Source organism: Aegilops tauschii, chromosome 7, assembly GCF_002575655.3.
Source record: "Aegilops tauschii subsp. strangulata cultivar AL8/78 chromosome 7, Aet v6.0, whole genome shotgun sequence".
Taxonomy (NCBI): Eukaryota; Viridiplantae; Streptophyta; class Magnoliopsida; order Poales; family Poaceae; genus Aegilops; species Aegilops tauschii.
This window is the reverse complement of record NC_053041.3, coordinates 236762832-236783042: the sequence shown is the minus strand read 5'-3', so window position 1 is coordinate 236783042 and position 20211 is coordinate 236762832. Positions and strand designations below refer to the sequence as shown.

The 20211-nt window shown below is 45.9% G+C and overlaps 1 protein-coding gene across 1 annotated transcript; it reads left to right on the top strand.

Annotated features, from left to right (window-relative positions):
• The first annotated feature begins 13154 nt into the window (after nucleotides 1–13154).
• Nucleotides 13155–14852, top strand: LOC109787489 (uncharacterized). The gene is made up of 2 exons (XM_020346036.4): nucleotides 13155–13761; nucleotides 14290–14852. The coding sequence occupies exons 1-2, from the start codon at nucleotides 13391–13393 to the stop codon at nucleotides 14744–14746; spliced, it is 828 nt and encodes a 275-aa protein (XP_020201625.1). The 5' UTR covers nucleotides 13155–13390; the 3' UTR covers nucleotides 14747–14852.
• The last annotated feature ends 5359 nt before the right edge of the window (nucleotides 14853–20211 follow it).

The following is a 20211-nucleotide window of genomic DNA, read 5'->3' as shown; positions in this document are numbered from 1 at the left end:
ACTTGTGTTCTAGCTCGTTTTGCTGCGATTTTTGATCTCCTTGCTCAAAGCTCCACTCACAAAACTGCTTTGGGGGATTGTTCTTCGGTATGTGACTCCTCCAATGGTCCAATTAGTTTTTGTTCTAGTGCTTTATTCATTGCAAATTTTTGCTGCTTAGGTGACCCTGTTCTTAAGCTTGCATGTCAATTTTTTTTGGGTCCCAAGTAGTTCTAATGCATGATATAGTCTCTAGGCACTTGTGGGAGTAGTTGCTATCAATATTGTTGAGCTTGGTTCACTTTTATTTTGAGTCGCTAAAAATTTCAGAAATTTTTCAGAGGAAGAAACATGTTTAGGAAAATGTACCAAGGTGGTTCTTCAAAGAAGCAAGGACCCAGGCTCGCGATACGTGAGCCGGACTATGAACTACCAAGAGAAACTCAAGTGCGGCCTTGTGAATGGCCGTCAGAAGATTTTATGGTCCAAGCAGGAATTAAGGGGGAATTTGACGCGTATGTGCGTAATGCTGAGCTTGAGGACTTCGTGTCAGATAAGTGCCCCCAATACTACTACCTAACTGATTCCTTTGTGAGAAGGTTTAAATTTACATCATCACGCAAATCACACACTGTCCTATTTGATCTTTATGATAAATCTTATACCATGGACTTAGAAGATTTTAATACTGCTTGTAAACTCCCGCAGTGGGGTAATGCTAGTGAACCTCGCAGATCTAAATATAAAGACTTTCTTGCTAGTATAACTGTGGGGGAATCTAGAGAAATCACGCAGGCTACCATAGGGAGCATCCATTTTCCTGCCATACATTATTTTGCTCTCTTTATAGGTAGATGCATTAACGGTAAAGATGAGGCTTGCCACATGTGCGTTCCAGATCTTAGTGTCCTCGAGAGTGCGGTATTAGGTGATAAACAATATAACTTGGGGGCCATCGTTGCACGAAGGCTGCATCGTAATAGTTTAAGTGGAGATTTGTTTGGTGGAATCTATGCAACCTGTTTAGCTAATTTTCTTGAGGTACCCATACATGAAAATGATATGGAGTTGCCTCCTGCTTATCTAGATTTTAATGCTATGGTTCGCCATCAGTTTATTGAGAGGAGTGAACAACCTCTCCAGTACCGACTAATTTTTGACAGACATCACGCTGTCCATATTGCTCTCCCTGCTCCTACTTTCTTTGACTTTCAGGCAAAGGGGAGATATGTCATAACCAAGGAGGAGGCAAACGAGTACGAGAGGAGGGGGGAAGCAGCTCGCCTCCAAGCTGCAGCTCGTCAGGCAATAGCTGCTGCATCTCAGTACGACCCCAGTTACAACTTTGGATATCCGCCAGGCCATCCATGGGCCTAGACCAACTTAGGCCAAAAGCCTAAGCTTGGGGGAGTACATATTTCTCACCGACATTACATTCATGCTCACACACTCATGCCAATTGTCGGTGCTCATACTTTCTCTTTGTACTATCCATGCTAGTTTATTTTCCTTTTTCTTGGTTTCTTCTTGTGTGCTTGAATAACCTTAAGAAAAACCAAAAAAAATAGTTGTAGCTTTTAGCTAGTTTACTTTCCATGCCTGTGGTAGTAGTAATTAAAGGAAAACCCAAAAAGATTTCTCGTTCTTCTTTTTGTTTGTTGGGAGCTTTCCCATGTAAATAGTTTTATTTCCCTTCTTTTCTTTGGGGGTCAAGAGGAGAAGACCATGATGAAAATGTTGAAGTGGCTCTTATATGCATTATTGTTGATTTAACCAGGAGACCATATTACCTTGTCTTCTCCCTTGAATTAAATGCTTGCAGATTCCAGCTTATTCCAATGCACGTGCACTATTATTATTATCCACACCGTTCGGTCGTGCAAGCGAAAAGCAATAATGATGATATATAATGGACTGATTGAGATGAGAGAAGCTGGTATGAACTCGACCTCTCTTGTTTTTGTAAATATGATTAGTTCATCGTTCCTGATTCAGCCTATTATGAACGAAACATGTTTGCAATGACAATTAGAGATTATAGTTGCTCATGCCATGCTTAATTATCTAGGAGTTTATAATGGTTTACCTTGCGTGCCAACATACTATTAAAATGGTTGTGATGTGGTATGATAGGGTGGTATCCTCCATTGAACGATTCGAGTGGCTTGACTTGGCACATGTTCACGCATGTAGTTGAAACAAAATCAACATAGCCTCCACGATATTTATGTTCATGGTGAATTATATCCTACTCATGCTTGCACTCAGTGTTGATTAATTTTAATGCATGTTCATGACTGTTGTCGCTCTCTAGTTGGTCGCTTCCCAGTCTCTTTCTAGCCTTCACTTGTACTAAGCGGGAATACTGCTTGTGCATCCATTCCATAAACCCCAAAGTTATTCCATATGAGTCCACCATACCTTCCTATATGTGGTATCTACCTGCCGTTCCAAGTAAATTTGTATGTGCCAAACTCTAAACCTTCAAATGAAACTCTATTTTATATGCTCGAATAGCTCATGTATCAACTAGGGTTATCTGTATCTTCCATGCTAGGCGGGTTATTCTCAAGAGGAGTGGACTCCGCTCCTCACTCACGAGAAAATGGCTGGTCACCGGGGTGCCCAGTCCCATGCTCAAACCAAATCAAAATAATTGCAAACAAAACTCCCCCAGGATTGTTGTTAGTTGGAGGCACCCGTTGTTTCGGGCAAGTCATGGATTGATGCTTGTTGGTGGTGGGGGAGTATAAACTTTACCATTCTGCTTGGGAACCGCCTATAATGTGTGTAGCATGGAAGATATCGAGATCTCTCGGTTGTTATGTTGACAATGAAAGTATGCCACTCAAAATATTATTTATCTATGTTTCAAAAATCGAGCTCTGGCACCTCTACTAATCCCTGCTTCCCTCTGCGTAGGGCCTATCTATTTACTTTTATGTTGAGTCATCATCCTCTTATTAAAAAGCACGAGTTGGAGAGCACCGCTGTCATTTGCATCCATTACTATTAAATTATATTGAGTATGACTATGATTGGATCTCTTTTACCATGAATTACAATGTTTAGTCAGTCCTTGATCTTCAAAGGTGCTATGCATTTATGTTTTGCGGTCTCAGAAAGGGCTAGATACCATCTTGTTATATCATATTATGATTGTTTTGAGAAAGTGTTGTCATCCGAGATTTATTATTATTGCTCGCTAGTTGATTATGCCATTGATATGAGTAAACATGAGACCTAAATGTTATTGTGAATATGGTTAGTTCATAATCTTTGCTGAAAACTTGAATGCTGGCTTTACATATTTGCAACAACAAGAGCAAACAGAGTTTGTAAAAGTTTTTCTTTATCACTTTTAGTTTGTCAACTGAATTGCTTGAGGACAAGCAAAGGTTTAAGCTTGGGGAGTTGATACGTCTCCATCGTATCTACTTTTCCAAACACTTTTGCCCTTGTTTTGGACTCTAACTTGCATGATTTGAATGGAACTAACCCGGACTGACGCTGTTTTCAGCAGAATTGCCATGGTGTTATTTTTGTGTAGAAATAAAAGTTCTCAATGACCTGAAACTTCACGGAGAATATTTTTGGAATTAATAAAAAATACTGGCGAAAGAATCAAGACCAGGGGGCCCATACCCTGTCCACGAGGGTGGGGGCGCACCTGCCCCCCTGGGCGCGCCCCCCTGTCTCGTGGGCCCCCTAAGGCTCCACCGACCTCAACTCCAACTCCATATATTCACGTTCGGGGAGAAAAAAATCAGAGAGAAGGATTCATCGCGTTTTATGATACGGGGCCGCCACCAAGACCTAAACTCTCTCGGGAGGACTGATCTGGAGTCCGTTCGAAGCTCCAGAGAGGGTAATCCTTCGCCGTCGTCATCATCAACCTTCCTCCATCACCAATTTCATGATGCTCACCGCCGTGCATGAGTAATTCCATCGTAGGCTTGCTGGCGCTGATGGGTTGGATGAGATTTATCATATAATCGAGTTAGTTTTGTTAGGGTTTGATCCCTAGTATCCACTATGTTCTGAGATTGATGTTGCTATGGCTTTGCTATGCTTAATGCTTGTCACTAGGGCCCGAGTGCCATGAATTCAGATCTGAACCTATTATGTTTTCATGAATATATGTGAGTTCTTGATCCTATCTTGCAAGTCATTAGTCACCTATTATGTGTTATGATCCAGTAACCCCGAAGTGACAATAATCGGGACCACTCCCGGTGATGACTGTAGTTTGAGGAGTTCATGTATTCACTAAGTGTTAATGCTTTGGTCCGGTACTCTATTAAAAGGAGGCCTTAATATCCCTTAGTTTCCAATAGGACCCCGCTGCCACGGGAGGGTAGGACAAAAGATGTCATGCAAGTTCTTTTCCATAAGCACGTATGACTATATTCGGAATACATGCCTACATTACATTGATGAACTGGAGCTAGTTCTGTGTCACCCTATGTTATAACTGTTGCATGAAGAATCGCATCCGACATAATTATCCATCACTGATCCAATGCCTACGAGCTTTTCACATATTGATCTTTGCTTAGTTACTTTACCGTTGCCACTGTTACAATTACTACAAAACTGCTACTATTACTTTTGCCACCATTACCGTTACTTCCATACTACTTTGCTACTAAATACTTTACTGCTGATATTAAGTTTTCCAGGTGTGGTTGAATTGACAACTCAACTGCTAATACTTGAGAATATTCTTTGGCGCCCCTTGTGTCGAATCAATAAATTTGGGTTGAATACTCTACCCTCGAAAATTATTGCGATCCCCTATACTTGTGGGTTATCACAACCGCGTTACCGAACGCTTCCGCTTTCGTTCTACGAGGGTACGTGGACACACTCTCCCGTCTCGTTGCTATCCATCTCCTAGATAGATCTTGCGTGATCGTAGGAATTTTTTTGAATTACTATGTTCCCCAACAGCTTCATGGCTAAAGGCCCCAAGGTATCACATCCCGAGTATGTTGATTTTAATAGTGATGAATATGATTTGCTAGGTGATGATGATTTACTTGTTGACAAAACTAGTAATGAAAACTATGATGAACCTGCTAGTAATCATGCTAATCAAGATGAAACAAATGACAATGATAAGAAAGAGATTGAGCGTCTAACTAAAGAACTAAACACTCTTATGTTAGCTCATGAAACAACTCAAGAGGATCATAGAGAGCTCCTAAGGACTAATGAGAAGCTATGCTTCGAGAAGCTAAATTTAGAGTAAGAGCATGAGTTCCTAAAATCTATCAATGATGGTCTTCTAAAGAAGAGTTCTTCTTACATTGCCAAACGTCTCCTCTCATCTACTTATATGCCACAAGTAAAATCTAGCAACAAGAGCAAAAAGGATTCTTCCTCTAGTAGTAACAATAACAATGCTAAATCCAATATTGTTACTTCTAGTAGTTCTCTTGATTCCACTAATGATTCTCTTAGACAAGTTACACTCAAGCAAGAAAATAGCTTATTGAAGGGAATTATAGAGAAAGTTGTTTACAAGAGCCTTGCCGGGAGTAAGCAATTTGAGGAAATTGTATGCAAGCAAGGAAGACACCGAAAGAATCAAGGTGTTGGTTTTGAACGAAAGTTCAATGCCAATGGAGTTGAGTGGGATGAAGATCAATACCCCAAGACGAAGTTTGTTGCTCAACAAGAGAAGTATGACCCACTTCTTTTGAGCAAACACAAGCTCAAGATGATCTTCCACCACAAGACCACAAGTCAAAAGGTAAGGACAAGCTTCAAGAAGAGATTGACTCATTTGAAGAAGCTCCTAAGGCCATGGTCAAGTGGGTTCCCAAGACTACGTCAAGCTCTACGTCATCAAGTTCGACTACAACTCCAAGGATTCCCATCAAGTTGATGAAGATCCCAAAGAAGAAGAACTAGAGTGTTCTTGAGGGTGACTCCGCCAACATACTTCACTCATATTCATTTTAGCAAGGACTTGTGCAATCAACTTTCATATCTTACACTAGTTCATGGAGTCACAAACCCTCTTGTTGGTAAGACAAGGGACAAGGTAACCTAACGCTTTCATGGACATCATCATATGTGCAATTCACTCTATGTCTATGGATATCCTTGTATGTTCCTTGTGGGACTAACCCGTGTAGGTATTGAAAGTGCAACACTCCAATGGGTTGCTCCAAATGATCTACATCAACTTTGAGCATCCACATCTTCACTATCTACTTGACATCATCATTGACAAAACCCAAGGTTAGTTCATCCCTCTTAGGGGGGATATCACATCTAGGGGGAGCTTTGCTCTAAAAAATGAGCTAAAGCAACTCTAATGGTGTGAACACAGTAATGCTTTATGTAAAAGTGGTAACTCCACTTGTGCTTAAACGATGAGTATGACCTACGATCAAATGTTCTCATTTGACTCCTAAGTCAATATACTCATATATAGATGACCTAGTCATCGCCAATTGCTTGATAAATGCTACATTGTTGTGCATGCTTTGACACATGTTTCATTTGCTATCTTATTGTGTGAGCATGTTGGTTGCATAATTTCTCCACTCGAGGGCATACATTTGTTGTTTTGATTGTCTTGTTTTTTATTGGCCAAATGGATGGACAAGAATGCCTAAGAACCTTCTCTAGCTATCTATGCTTTTCTCGTCTCAAACTCTATTCATGCTACATCACAAAAATTGAACAAGTCTCTTTCGGACCCTCTGGGTGAGGAGCACTCGGAGCCACCGATCCGTCAAGGGCTGCTTTCCAAAACCTTCTTATGCATTTCAGTCAGACCAACAACTCAAACTCGGTCCCACCAAAAGCACTAGACTGATCTAGGTTTTCATCTTGGTGATACCGATTGGAATGACTCGGTCCCACCGAGTTGCAATAACTGTACACAGTTTTGCATCTCGGCGCCACCGAAACATTCCATTCGGTGCCACCGACAGCACATGGTTATATATTCAGGGGACCCGTACGGTTGAAAATCACTTCAAACCACTCATGCATGCGCCCCATTGCTGCCGCCCCCTTGTTCTCCGGATCGTCGTCGTCTTCACCTGTGCGCCTTCGCCGCAGGTCTCCGTCGCTGTCAACGGGAATCTCCACCGTCGTTGTCACTGTAGAGGATCATCACTGAACTAGGGTACGATTCGACTCCTCGTGCTATCCCCTTTCCGATTCTAAGCACAAGGATAATGCCATGTATCTTGCCACGTTTCAGATCCTTCTATCCATAGAAAAGCTCAAATAGTTTAGATTCAAAGAAAAAAATTAGGGTTAGGTTTCCGCCAAACTCATCTCGGACCGACCGAAATGAAACTTTCGGTCCCACCGATTGGCTCTGGCCATTGCACTAAGTACAACTCGGTGCCACCGAAATGTACTAATCGGTGAGACCGACAGTAAAATCTCAGTGAAACCCTAGCATCTCAGAGCCGCCGAACCACAACTCGGTCTAACCGATTTTGTGTGTTTTGGCTCTATAAGTGCTTCGGTGTCACCAAGATGATCATGTCGGTAGCTCTGAAATGCCTTCTGTATAAAACTAAAACTAAAGTTTGGACTCAAATTTTTGCAAAACCAGTTGCTTTTTGTGATGCTCATCTATCTATTCATAGGGTCTGCTTTGCAAGATGTCTGATGCAAGTGATAGCCAGAACAAGTCAGAGGAAGAGGTTAATCTTAGTGAGGGCACAAGCCCTAGTGGAATCTATGATGAGGGCAGCAGAAGCACTCCAAGAAATCTGCCTAAAGCTTCCACAAGAACAAGGAAAAAGAGAACCTCAGAAAGTGAGGATGAGGATTTTGTGGTTGAAGAAGAGGTCACTTCAACAAAGAAGAAAGTGCTAAAGAAAGAATATGGCACTACAGGTGCTACCAAGCCATGTGCCAAGGAAAGGACTGTTGTCAGGAAAGTTCCTCAGTCCAAGGTTGACAAAGCTGTAGGAAAGAAGAAAGAAAGGAAAAGAGGTAGATGGTGCAAAATTGTTGATCCCATGGCTGAATTTGAAAAACACACTACAGATGAAGAAGAAGAGGAGGAACAGCAAGCCAATGCACCTCCTACCAAGACTCAGAAATTGATGTCTGATGATATGAAGTCTGCAAACCCCTCCAAGTCTAAACCCAAAGCTGCTGCACCCAAGAGGTCAACTAGGAACATCCCAGCTGCTGAAAAGAACAAGGCCCCAGTGCCAGAGGTTCAAGGAGATGAAGAGCCACAAGTGCTCAGAAAGTTGAAGCCAAGGATTCCAGATCATGATGATGGACATCCAGTTGCTGAAAATATGAAGCTCGGGAAAGACAAAGGACTGAGAGAATGGAGGAAAGTGGATCTATACTCAGTGAGGAGGAGAACAGCTTGTGACTATCATTTCCGCACCCGTTAACATTAAGATTTCTATGAAATAGTTTTGCTTGACAAGAAGCCCATTATGAGTGATATGAAGTGGGTGGATTGGAAGTACATCGATGCAAATGAAGACTACTTCCGCCATGTTCATGAGAGCTTCAGGCTTACAGGAGTTGATGCTTTTGTTGGACAAAATCTTACAAAATGGAATGATGAGATGGTAATACAATTCTACACCACAACACACTTTTATCCGAATGGCAGAATTGTGTGGACGACTCAGGGCACCAGATACCACTCATCTATCTCTGAGTGGGCTGCTCTCATCAATGCCCCAGAAGAAGATGAAAATGATATTGATGTCTACGGGAAGCCCAGGATGGATCACAAATCTATGGCACACGTGTGCAAGCCCATTTCTGACAAGTATTTGGACACTCACAAGTTTGGATCGATATATTATTTGCTTGTTGGTTTGGCCACCACGAACTACATTTTGAGGCACACCTTGTTGCCCAAATCTGGAGATGAGAGAATGATTCGTGGCCACTCCATCAACCTGCTCTACTTGTTTGATGTTCCACAGAAGTTCAAATTCATGAGCCTAATTGTTGAGACAATCAAAAGGACAGCTGCTGACCAGAAGAGGTCATGTGGATATCCACCACACATCCAGATGCTTATCAACTCCAAGGCTGGTACAGGCACATATCTAGTTGATAGAGAGCACCTTCCTCTTCAGCCAGAGTTTGAAGATAATGAAGTGGTGATGGACGCTTCACGTCCAACTTCAGTTGAGGCTCAAGAGAAGGCAGAGGCAACAGTAGCAGCAAAAGCAGCAAAGGCAGCAAATGCACCAAATGCTTCAATAGTCAATCTCAAATCAAAGCAAGACCAATTGATGTATCTACTGGAAGCAACATTGAGGATTGAGCGAAGCCTGGCCAACTTAGCCAAGAACCAGGAGAGCCTAGAGCGGATAGTGGAGGACAAAATGTACAATCTTGATGTCAAGGTCACTGAGATACAATCTATTGTGGAGAAGCTGAGAGATGATGCTGAAGATGGTAATGATGACACTACCACTGAGAGGTTTCAGACAGTGCCAAGGGTACCCAGGTCTTCAGCTATGCTAGTAGCAGACACCAAGACTACCCACTCTGCCCCTGCCGCCACTGCTAAAGTGCCACCACCACTTTCAACACCACCAGCTCAGCAGACATCAGTCGAGGCATTTGCAGAAGCAGTTCTCTCAACGCCATCTACGCACACCGAAGCAACAAGCCAGAAGACCCCTTCAGGAGCTCCCGGAGATCATGCCTAGAGTGTTGTATAGCACTATACATTTTCAAGATTTTCAGTAACTTGTTGCCAAAGGGGGAGAAAATGCATAGATCATAGGCTTCGAAAGAGAGAGAGTGTGTGTCTCGTTCTTTTGCTCGTTGGTTTTTATTGCCAGTTGCTACTTTGTCCGTTTGGTTTGCACTACTTATTGTTTTATGCTTGTGAGATACTTTGTGTTGTGATTGATCATACTATGCTTAATGTGTGTTTCATGCTTATCTCTATAATTTCTTGTGTATGATCATTCACTTATGTATTTGGTGGTGTGTGCGTGTTATTTCACTCTTATCATTCTGTGCGCTCCACCAAAATGTATGTGACATGGAAGAGTGACCCATGATCCTAATCGATTGTGCATTTGCATTCAAACACAAATTTTAAATAATGCACAAATTTAGGGGGAGCTCTTGCTTATCACATACTTCTCAAAGCGACGATTATTTCAATCATTTTATCATTTGTCGAAGCTTTGATCTATATGTTCTCATCAATTACCAAAAAAGGGGAGATTGAAAGTGCAACTAATCCCCTGGTGGTTTTGGTAATTCATAACAACATATAGCTCATTGAACTAATATCCATTCAAGATAAATATTTCAGGAAGTTCAATGAATGGCATGGCATGGACTAGAGATGTGGACCCCTCAAAATGCTAAGGACAAATATTGGCAAAAGCTCAAGACTCATCATCTTTATTTTAGTGATCCAAGATCACATTGAGTCATAGGAAAGCCAATACTATTAAAAGGGGATGATGTATTGCTTAATGGCTTGCTTGCTCAAATGCTTAGTGATATTGCTCCAAAACCCTCAGCCACTTTCTCCATCCAAATATGTCAAAACCCTAAACTCCAACTCGGCCCCACCGATTCTTTCTACCCGGAGCCACCGAGTTCATATGACATAGGCACTGCAAGAAACCCTAACAGTTCGGTCTCACCAATACGGATCTCGGTCTCACCAAGATGGCCTTGCCAACACTCTGTGACTTGTTGCATTTATTTCGGTCTCACCGAGTTATGCAATCGGTCTCACCGAGTTGGCTTGACAGACTCTCTGTTGCTTATTGTTTCACTTCAGTCTCACCGAGTTGATGAAATCGGCGCCACCGAGATGATGTTTGCCCTAAGCCCTAGAACATCGGTCCCACCGAGTTGTTCCAGTCGGTCCCACCGAGATTCCTAACGTTCACATTTTTGGTGCCACTGAGTTTAACCATTCGGTCCCATCGAGATGAGTCAAATGTGTGTAACGGTTGGATTTTGTGTGGAGGCTATATATACCCCTCCACCCTCTTCTCAAATAGTGAGAGAGCCATCAGAACATGCCTACACTTCCACCATACATTTTCTGAGAGAGAACCACCTACTCATGTGTTGAGATCAAGATATTCCATTTCTACCATTTGAACCTTGATTTCTAGCCTTCCCCAAGTTGCTTTTCACTCAAATCATCTTTCCACCATAGCCAAATATGAGAGAGAGAGAGAGAGAGAGTTGAGTGTTGGGGAGACTATCATTTGAAGCACAAAAGCAAGGAGTTCATCATCGACACACCATCTTTTACCTTTTGGAGAGTGGTGTCTTCTAGATTGGTTAGGTGTCGGCTGGGAGCCTCTGTCAAGATGTGGAGTTGAACCAAGAAGTTTGTAAGGGCAAGGAGATCGCCTACTTCGTGAAGATCTACCCGAGTAAGGCAAGTCCTTCGTGGGCGATGGCCATGGTAGGATAGACAAGGTTGCTTCTTCGTGGACCCTTCGTGGGTGGAGCCCTCCGTGGACTCGCGCAACCGTTACCCTTCAGGGGTTAAAGTCTCCATTAACGTGGACGTACGATAGCACCACCTACCGGAACCACGCCAAAAATCTCTGTGTCTCCATTGCGTTTGCCTTCTCCAAACCCTCCCCTCACCTTCATATGCAATGGTTAACTATCCGCTGCTATACTCTTATAATTGCATGTGTATGTTGATTGTTTGACTTGTGCTAATTGCTAAAATTTACCCGCAACTAAAATTAGGAAAATGATAGATTTTTATTTGGTCAAGTAGTCTAATCATCCCCCTCTAAATATGCTTTCGATCCTACACCGGAAGCCGCAACCGCGTCATGGTGGACGTCATCGGCTCCTCCTACGACGAATCAATCATCGATCTCACATCCTCCGACATCATGAAGGCTCCGGACTCTGACGAGAAAGAATAGAGCATGAGAGATGGCAGTGCTTGAGTCCCGTGATCTGGTGCGTGTCCCAAGTCCTACTCTATCTTGTCGGCGACCAGAGCAACACTTTGAGGGACGAAGCCGGCCGCTGGACATGGCCACGACGGAGGCAGACGAATTCCGTTTAGATTAAGTTTCACATTACAAGCAGTAGTATGGATTTGAGATTTCTTAATTGAGATATCTAGATGTAGAAGAGATTACTTGAGACGTGATCGATCATTGTTGACGGACGTGCTCGCCTGCTTGAGGGGTGGGATTTGCTTTATCGGAGCAACAAAACGGGCGCCTTTTGGCAGATTTGACAACAAACGGGCACCACTGAACATGCAAGCACCGCTTATTGCCAGGGCGAAGAAAACAAATGACAAGGCCAAACGCATGGGGTCAAGATAAGGTATACATCGGACGCTGTGCGTGCATGCAGGAGCATCAAGTGGCGCCTGGTCATTATGTTTATCCAGGCCATCCCCATCAGTGACCATGCATGCAGGATTACTTCTCTGGTCAAGGTAATTAACCAAATGACCTGGAGAGCAGCATGCACAGCTCACACAGTGCAAGGTCAGCTCAGTAACAGTTCACCTTGAGCCAAAATGCTGTCGAACGACAGCCACGATTACCCTTTTGCGGTTTTGACTACTCCAAGTGGAGCACGTTGTGGATTGTGGTCGTGGTTGGAGCATCAAGTATGGCATCAAACCGGACACTTGTGCTTGATTGTGAATCGGACCACTTCTTGGATCGATGCCGGGGCAGCATCGCCGATCGGCAACCAAAAATTGTCGGGCCATCCAGAGACCCTGCAGCCAGCTGAACCTGGGTTTGGGTGGACAGAGGAGTCATGACTCATGACAGCAGAAAGCGATCCGTCCATCCATCATCCATCCAACGCGTGTACGCGCACTACGCCCCACCTGTCACCCCGCACCGCGGCACACGCTTCCCGGCCGCGGCACACACGTGCGACCGGCCCAGGAGACCAAGCCGGATCGCACACGTACGCCCACCGTATACTTACCCCGTATACCATACGCTCGACCGTATCACGCACAGCGATACCGGTATGTCTTCAGGTCAGCCCGCCATAATGTACACCGAGTCCATGGAGAGCGGTGCCACCACGGGTGGCCCGCGCGCCAGGCGGACAGAGACCGGCCACCTCCTGCGCCAGGCTCGCACGCCTGGACAAGGCGCATGGACCGCTCCGGCGTCGTCCTGTAACTATAGAAAACGCCCCCCTGTTTTTCCTTTCCTAGTCCTCCTGGCCTAGCTCAGCATCTCTATCCAATCCTTCCTTCCCCTTCTCTCTCCACCTCTCTCTTTCCTTCTCTCTCTCTCTCTCTCTCGAAGATTTCTTGTCCTCGTCTGTGTGCTCCGGCTCGGCGTGGTCAATCTCTCGGCGGACGCACCCACCCACCCGCCGATCCGCGCGTGATCTTCCGTGATTTTCGCTGGATCTTGCTTAGCCAGCCGCGGGCGTGCGCATGTCGACGGCGCTGGCGCCGGGGATGGCGCGCGGGCACGGGTTCCGCGGCGCGGGGAAGGGGAAGCAGCGGCCGGATTCGGAGGAGCCGGAGACGAATCGGGGCGGCGGACCCAACGGGTTCTACGTTGAGGAGGAGGAGGGGGAGGAGGTTGGGACGGAGGAGCTGCGAGAGCTGGAGGAGGCGCTATCGGATGCCTCCTCGATCGGGGCGGCCTCCTCGGACAGCTCCTCGATCGGGGAAGACTCCACGTCGGAGAAGGAGGAGGGAGAGGAGGAGGAGGTGGAGAGCGAGGCCAAGGCGCCCGTGGATGAAGTGCTCGCTATGGGGCTCGGGACCCTCGAGTCCCTCGAGGACGCGCTGCCCAGCAAGTAAGCTTTCTTCTTCCCCATCCTCTTGCTCCTTGCTTTATTATTAATTATTTACCGGAGGTTTTTGCTAAATTTGTATGATCTTGTTGTGATCTCTTCAAGTTTTTCTTGGTCAAATAGGATATTTCTTAGTCCAACAGTCTTAGAGAAAAAGATGGATTTTTTTCCTCCTTGATGAAAAAATCTGTTTTGATTCCTCGGCCAGTTGTGTTCTTCTGGTGTAATCATTGGGCTCTAGTAGATCACAAAACTGGAGCTAGAAAACCAGTATGCCCGTTCTGTTGAACTTTGCATTAGTTAGGACAGACTACGGAGAAAGTTCGCATCTTTCTGCTAGTCAAACTGATAAAGATCATGGATGGATTTAATTTGCTGTGTGTAATTAGCTGAAATCCCGGGCATGTGAATAGCCTAGCTGTGCATCAACAACAGGCCAAATACTGCTCTGCAAATATGCAACTACAGTAGTACCCATGGAGTGTTTGCCCTGGAACATTAACTGACCAAGATGAATGAAATTAATCGCAGGAGGGGCCTCTCGAACTTCTACGCCGGCAAGTCCAAATCCTTCACGAGCCTGGCCGAGGCTGCAGCCAAGGCGGCGGCCAAGGAGATCGCCAAGCCGGAGAACCCCTTCAACAAGCGCCGCCGCGTGCTGGCGGCATGGTCGCGGCGGAGGGCCTCCTGCAGCTCGCTGGTCACCACGTACCTGCCGCCACTCCTCTCCCTCGACCACACTGTGGTGGAGGGGGACGAGGAGGAGGAGGAAGAACGCTCGGACGACGGCGACGACGAGGATAACGGCAGCGGCAATGGCAGGAGGGAGAAGGCCCCGGCGTCGCCCAGGTTCCCTCCGCGCAGCCTGCACAGCGCGTCCCAGAAAGCGAGCGTCATGAGTAGGAACACAATCAATCCGAACACGAGCTCATTCCGATCTCCAAGGTCATTCTCCCTCTCCGATCTGCAAAACGCTGGATACAACTAGCTGAAACGTAGGCCGAATTTAGGTTGGCGAGATGGTGCTGCTGCCACTGCTGCTACTGTATAATCAAGAGGTCTCTACACATAAGAGAACATTAATTTGTTGTGTTTGTCTGTTTGTCTGTTGGCCTCTTCTTGAATCACCTGGTTGGCAATGGCATGGCAATGACAACGGCAACATGAAGTGGCCGTTTCTGTCAGCAAAGCTACGAGTTCTTAACCATGTTCTCATCGATTAAAGGATAATGATGTTGAGCTGATGTCGTTGGTGACAGATTACTGGTTTAATTGTTGCTATGACCAGCGGTGTTTGCTGGTGGCAGCAGACAGGTAGAAATGGTGGGTGATGAGTCCTATGCATGCCTGCCTCATCCGATAAGCATCATCCAGTTGTTAGCGATTCGCTTTAGGCCTCTTTAGCTGATTGCTACTATTAGCCAGCTAATCTAAAAGCTAAGCATACGGAAAGAAAAAACATTTTCCTTTCACAGAGGTGGCATAACCTTTCCCTCCCAAAAAGTTGAAGATTACATGAGCAGCAAGCGGTCTGTAGATCATCTGGCACAAACAATGGCTTCCTCACGAGAGCAAAAGCTCATAACTGCTATAGAAAGAGTGGAAATCGAGAAGCTCTTTGACGGGTCGCCACGTAGTACACGTTTTTTTTTTGAAAAGCGTAGTACACCGGTTAACGAAGCAGGAGAGAACCGCGATCCGGACTAGTTAACCTGGGGAGGTGGAAACTAAAGCAGCAGGCGGATCACAAACCTTAATCTCTCTCGATTAGTATAGCTCGCACGTAGTACGTTTCTGCAGCGACTGGGCATTCAAATTAAGCGGCGCGATCTCCCATCTGGTAATCTAGTGTGATGATGATGTTGTTTAAGGTTTCGAAGGGGCAGGCAGACGAGATGAGCTTTCTTCGGCCGCCTGATCGGGGCCGGAGGCGTTTAGCGTGTGAACGGGACGGGGCATCCTATGCTATGCTAATCCTCTCTTGCTTATCTGCTAAGAGTCGTATTCCTCCGCAAGTGTGATTAGATAAGGGTTTCAGGTACGAGAGGGAGTGTGGGAGGAAATGAGAATCGTGGGGGCGGGCGGCGGTGGGGAGGAGATGATAAGGTGCCAAGGAAAAGAAAGGCGTGGGGGGAAAGGGAGCAGCTGGGCCCCGCGGTGCGCAGCGGTGTGCGAGCAGGGGAGGAAAGGTGGGCGGAAGCGGCGTGACCTGATCTTATCCTGTTTCGCCGGGGAGGGGGGTGCTGCTTGAAATATTCGGAGAACGTACGGCGGCCGAGCCTCGCTGTCTGCTGGAGTATGGGCGTGTGGGGCCTGCCTGACTGTTTTTCCACACGAAGAGGGTGTTCTTGAAAAAGAGAAGAAAAAGGCTTTGGGGAGCCGGGAGTGGCTGGCTGTAAAAAGGAAATATTGCTGCACTAACGCAAATTACCTGATTCCCGTTGTTTTCTTCGATGGATGTATAATTTGGACAATGGTGTTTCGTCGCCCCGGCGTCTGCCGGCTATGACATCCCGACTTAATAGGAATGATAGACTACTCATACCAAGAAGGTGTATCTTTTTAGAAGCCATCCTAAAGAAACATTAAAGTTAAGTGTGTTTGGTTTAGAGCATTTTGACATGGGTGAATGACAGGGTAGTTGATCCTAAATGTGCATGAGTAAGGAAAAAATGCGCAGGAAAGACTAGTGTTGGTTTATGGGGGCCAGTGTAGATCCCAAGCACAACGGCCAAGAACTGGTGGGTGAACCTGTGGGCATGGGCGGAGCTGGCCCCAGGCAGCCCAGGCCACTGCCTGGCCGCAGAGAAATTTCTAGGCCCATATATACAAAAAAAGTTGGCCTGGGGCGCAGCCACTTCAAAACCCAGGCAGCCCAGGCCAACGACCCAGCTGCCTAGGCGAGAGCCTTTCCACCCAACTAGAGTTTGCACGAACATAACAGAAGCAGAGGAACCTGTCCGCCGCCCCTCCCCCAACTTCACGAACCCTAGGCGTCGCCGCGTCCCTTCCTGCCGGCGCCGCTCGCCGCCGCTACCCCTGCCGGTCGTCGTGCTGCCTATCCAGCCCCCCTTTCAGTCCCCTTCTCCACCTCTACCAAGACGGCGAGACACACCTATCCAGCCGCTACCCCTGCCGGTCGTCATGGGCTGCTGCCCTGTCCGGCGAGGCGGCGACCCCGGCGAACTGCCGGCGAGGTGGCCCTTTCCAGGAGGCGCCTTTCTCCTCAGCGGCCGCAATACAGAGCTGACAACAACAAGAGCAAAGGTAGTTCTTCCAAACCCCAATTTCTGTTTGTAGATACTACTATTTGATGATGGTTTTTGTCAACTTCTAGATGACACCATTGTTGCTTGATGCCACTATTTGTTAGATACTTAGATGGGAAAACAAATTTTTGACATTTAGTAATTTTGTTTTCATATAATGTTACAGGAAGGCAAGATGAGTAAAAGAAATAGGACATTGAATTCATTTTTTGAAGTTCGAACCATTGGGACTGCAGAAACGGGTCCTTCAATTCAGACAATTGATAATACCCCTCGTATTGTAGCTCAACTCAAGCCCGGTGATATTGAAGCAGACCCTGGTAAGAGAATACCAATTGAGGATTTGGATGCAGACATTACAGATCTTGCTAGAAGGGAGTACATTAGTATGGGTCCATGCCAACCAACTAATCATACATATGAACAGTTAAATGGTAGAAGCTTTCATGATTATTGGTTCAATGATCATCGCGGCTGGTTGGAATATAGCATTGAAAAAACACAACCTTTTGCTTTTGTTGTTTTCTGTTTAAGCAACCAAGAGCTGAAAACTATGCTATTGAAGCATTCACGAAAAATGGATTTAAATCTTGGACGGATGGGCCTAAAGTTTTCAATCAGCATGTTGGCAAGCATGATAGTGCTCATAATAAATTTAGGCAACATTATGAGGATTTCAAAAATCAAAGACAAAATTTGCCACATGTGTTTGATAGGGGTTCTAATAAGAAAGAAGAAGAATACAAAGCTCGTCTCTTGATTATAATGGGTATTGTCAAATTTTTGCTACTACAAGTTCTTGCCTTTCGTGGTCATGATGAGTCTACTAGCTCAATGAATAAGGGTAACTTTAGAGAGTTGTTGGACTTGTTCATAAAGAAAGACCCAAAGGTGAAAAAATTGTTTGGGGATGCAGGAGATAACCATAAACTGACTTCACATGAGATACAACTGGATTTATGCAAGGCTTCTTTACAAGAGACCACCAAAGTCATTCTTGGGGAGATTTGAGATAGTAAATGTGCATTACTTGTTGATGAGTCCAGAGATGCATCTATGAAGGAGCAAATGGCTATATGTTTGAGGTCAGTACCTTTGCTCGTATTTTCTTAAAAGTTTTGTGGGTGTATTTTCTTAAAGGTTTTTTGTGACGCCCCCGATTCAATCGTACACTAATCATACACGCAAATGTGTACGATCAAGATCAGGGACTCACGGGAAGATATCACAACACAACTCTAAAAATAAAATAAGTCATACAAGCATCATAATACCAGCCAGGGGCCTCGAGGGCTCGAATACAAGTGCTCGATCATAGACGAGTCAGCGGAAGCAACAATATCTGAGTACAGACATAAGTTAAACAAGTTGCCATAAGATGGCTAGCACAAACTGGGATACAGATCGAAAGAGGCGCGGGCCTCCTGCCTGGGATCCTCCTAAACTACTCCTGGTCATCGTCGGTGGCCTGCACGTAGTAGTAGGCACCCTCGGTATAGTAGGAGTCGTCAAAGGTGGCGTCTGACTCCTGGGCTCCAGCATCTGGTTGCGACAACCGAGAAGAATGGAAAGGGGGAAAGAGGGAGAAAAGCAACAATGAGTACTCATCCAAAGTACTCGCAAGCAAGGATCTATACTACATATGCATGGGTATCAGTGTAAAGGGGCAATATCGGTGGACTGAACTGCAGAATGCCAAAATAAGAGGGGGATAGCTAGTCCAGTCGAAGACTACGCTTCTGGCAGCCTCCATCTTGCAACATGTAGAAGAGAGTAGATGGTAAGTTCAACAAGTATCAACGCATAGCATAATCCTACCCGGCGATCCTCTCCTTGTCGCCCTGTGAGAGAGTGACCATCGGGTTGTATCTGGCACTTGAAAGGGTGTGTTTTATTAAGTATCCAGTTCTAGTTGTCATAAGGTCGAGGTACAACTCCGGGTCGTCCTTTTACCGAGGATCACGGCTATTCGAATAGATAAACTTCCCTGCAGGGGTGCACCACATTACCCAACACGCTCGATCCCTCTGGCCGGACACACTTTCCTGGGTCATGCCCGGCCTCAGAAGATCAACACGTTGCAGCCCCACCTAGGCACAACAAAGAGGTCAACACGCCGGTCTAAATCTTATGCGCACAGGGGTCTGGGCCCATCGCCCATTGCACACCTTCACGTTGCGTCCGCGTCTGGAAGCAGACCTAGCCCCCTTAATACAAGCGCAGGCTTACGGTCCAATCCGGCGCGCGCTGCTCAGTCGCTGACGTCAAGAAGGCTTCGGCTGATACCACAACGTCGAGTGCCCATAACTGTTCCCGCGTAGTTGGTTAGTGCGTATAGGCCAGTGGCCAGACTCAGATCAAATACCAAGATCTCGTTAAGCATGTTAATTGATGTAACCGCGGACGCCGACCAGGGCCAGGCCCACCTCTCACCTAGGTGGTCTCAACCTGCCATGTCGCTCCACCACAAAGATCCACACAGAGGGCCGCCGGGAAAGTATGTCCTTTCAGCCCCCCAATCCATGAATCAACCGCGGTACTCAACGAGCCGACCCGACTTTAGTCACCACATGTATCATGTACTATGTATATAGGTATATACCGGTGATCACCTCCCGGGTGATCACGGCCTGATAGTATAGCATGGCAGACGGACAAGAATGTAACGCCACTGATGAAATACTAGCATCCTATACTAAGCATTTAGGATTGCAGGTAAGGGTAACAACTGTAGCAACAATGATAGGCTATGCATCAGAATAGGATTAACCGAAAGCAGTAACATGCTACACTACTCTAATGCAAGCAATAGAGAAGGAATAGGCGATATCTGGTGATCAAGGGCGGGGGGCTTGCCTGGTTGCTCTGGCAAGGAGGGGTCGTCAACATAGTAGTCGATCGGGGCACCAGCAGCGGCGTCAGTCTCGTAGTCTACCGGAGAGAAGAGGGGGAAGAAACAATGAATACAATGCAAACAGTTGCATAACGATGCATGACATGACAAGTAACGGTGCCAGGTGTGCCCTAACGCGGTAGGAGGTGATATCGGCGAAGGGAGGAAAATATCCGAGAAAGTATCCCCGGTGTTTCGCGTTTTCGGACAGATGAATCAGAGGGGAAAGTTGCGTGTTCGCTATGCTAGGGATGTGTGGCGGGCGAACGGGCTACGTATCCGGATTCGCCT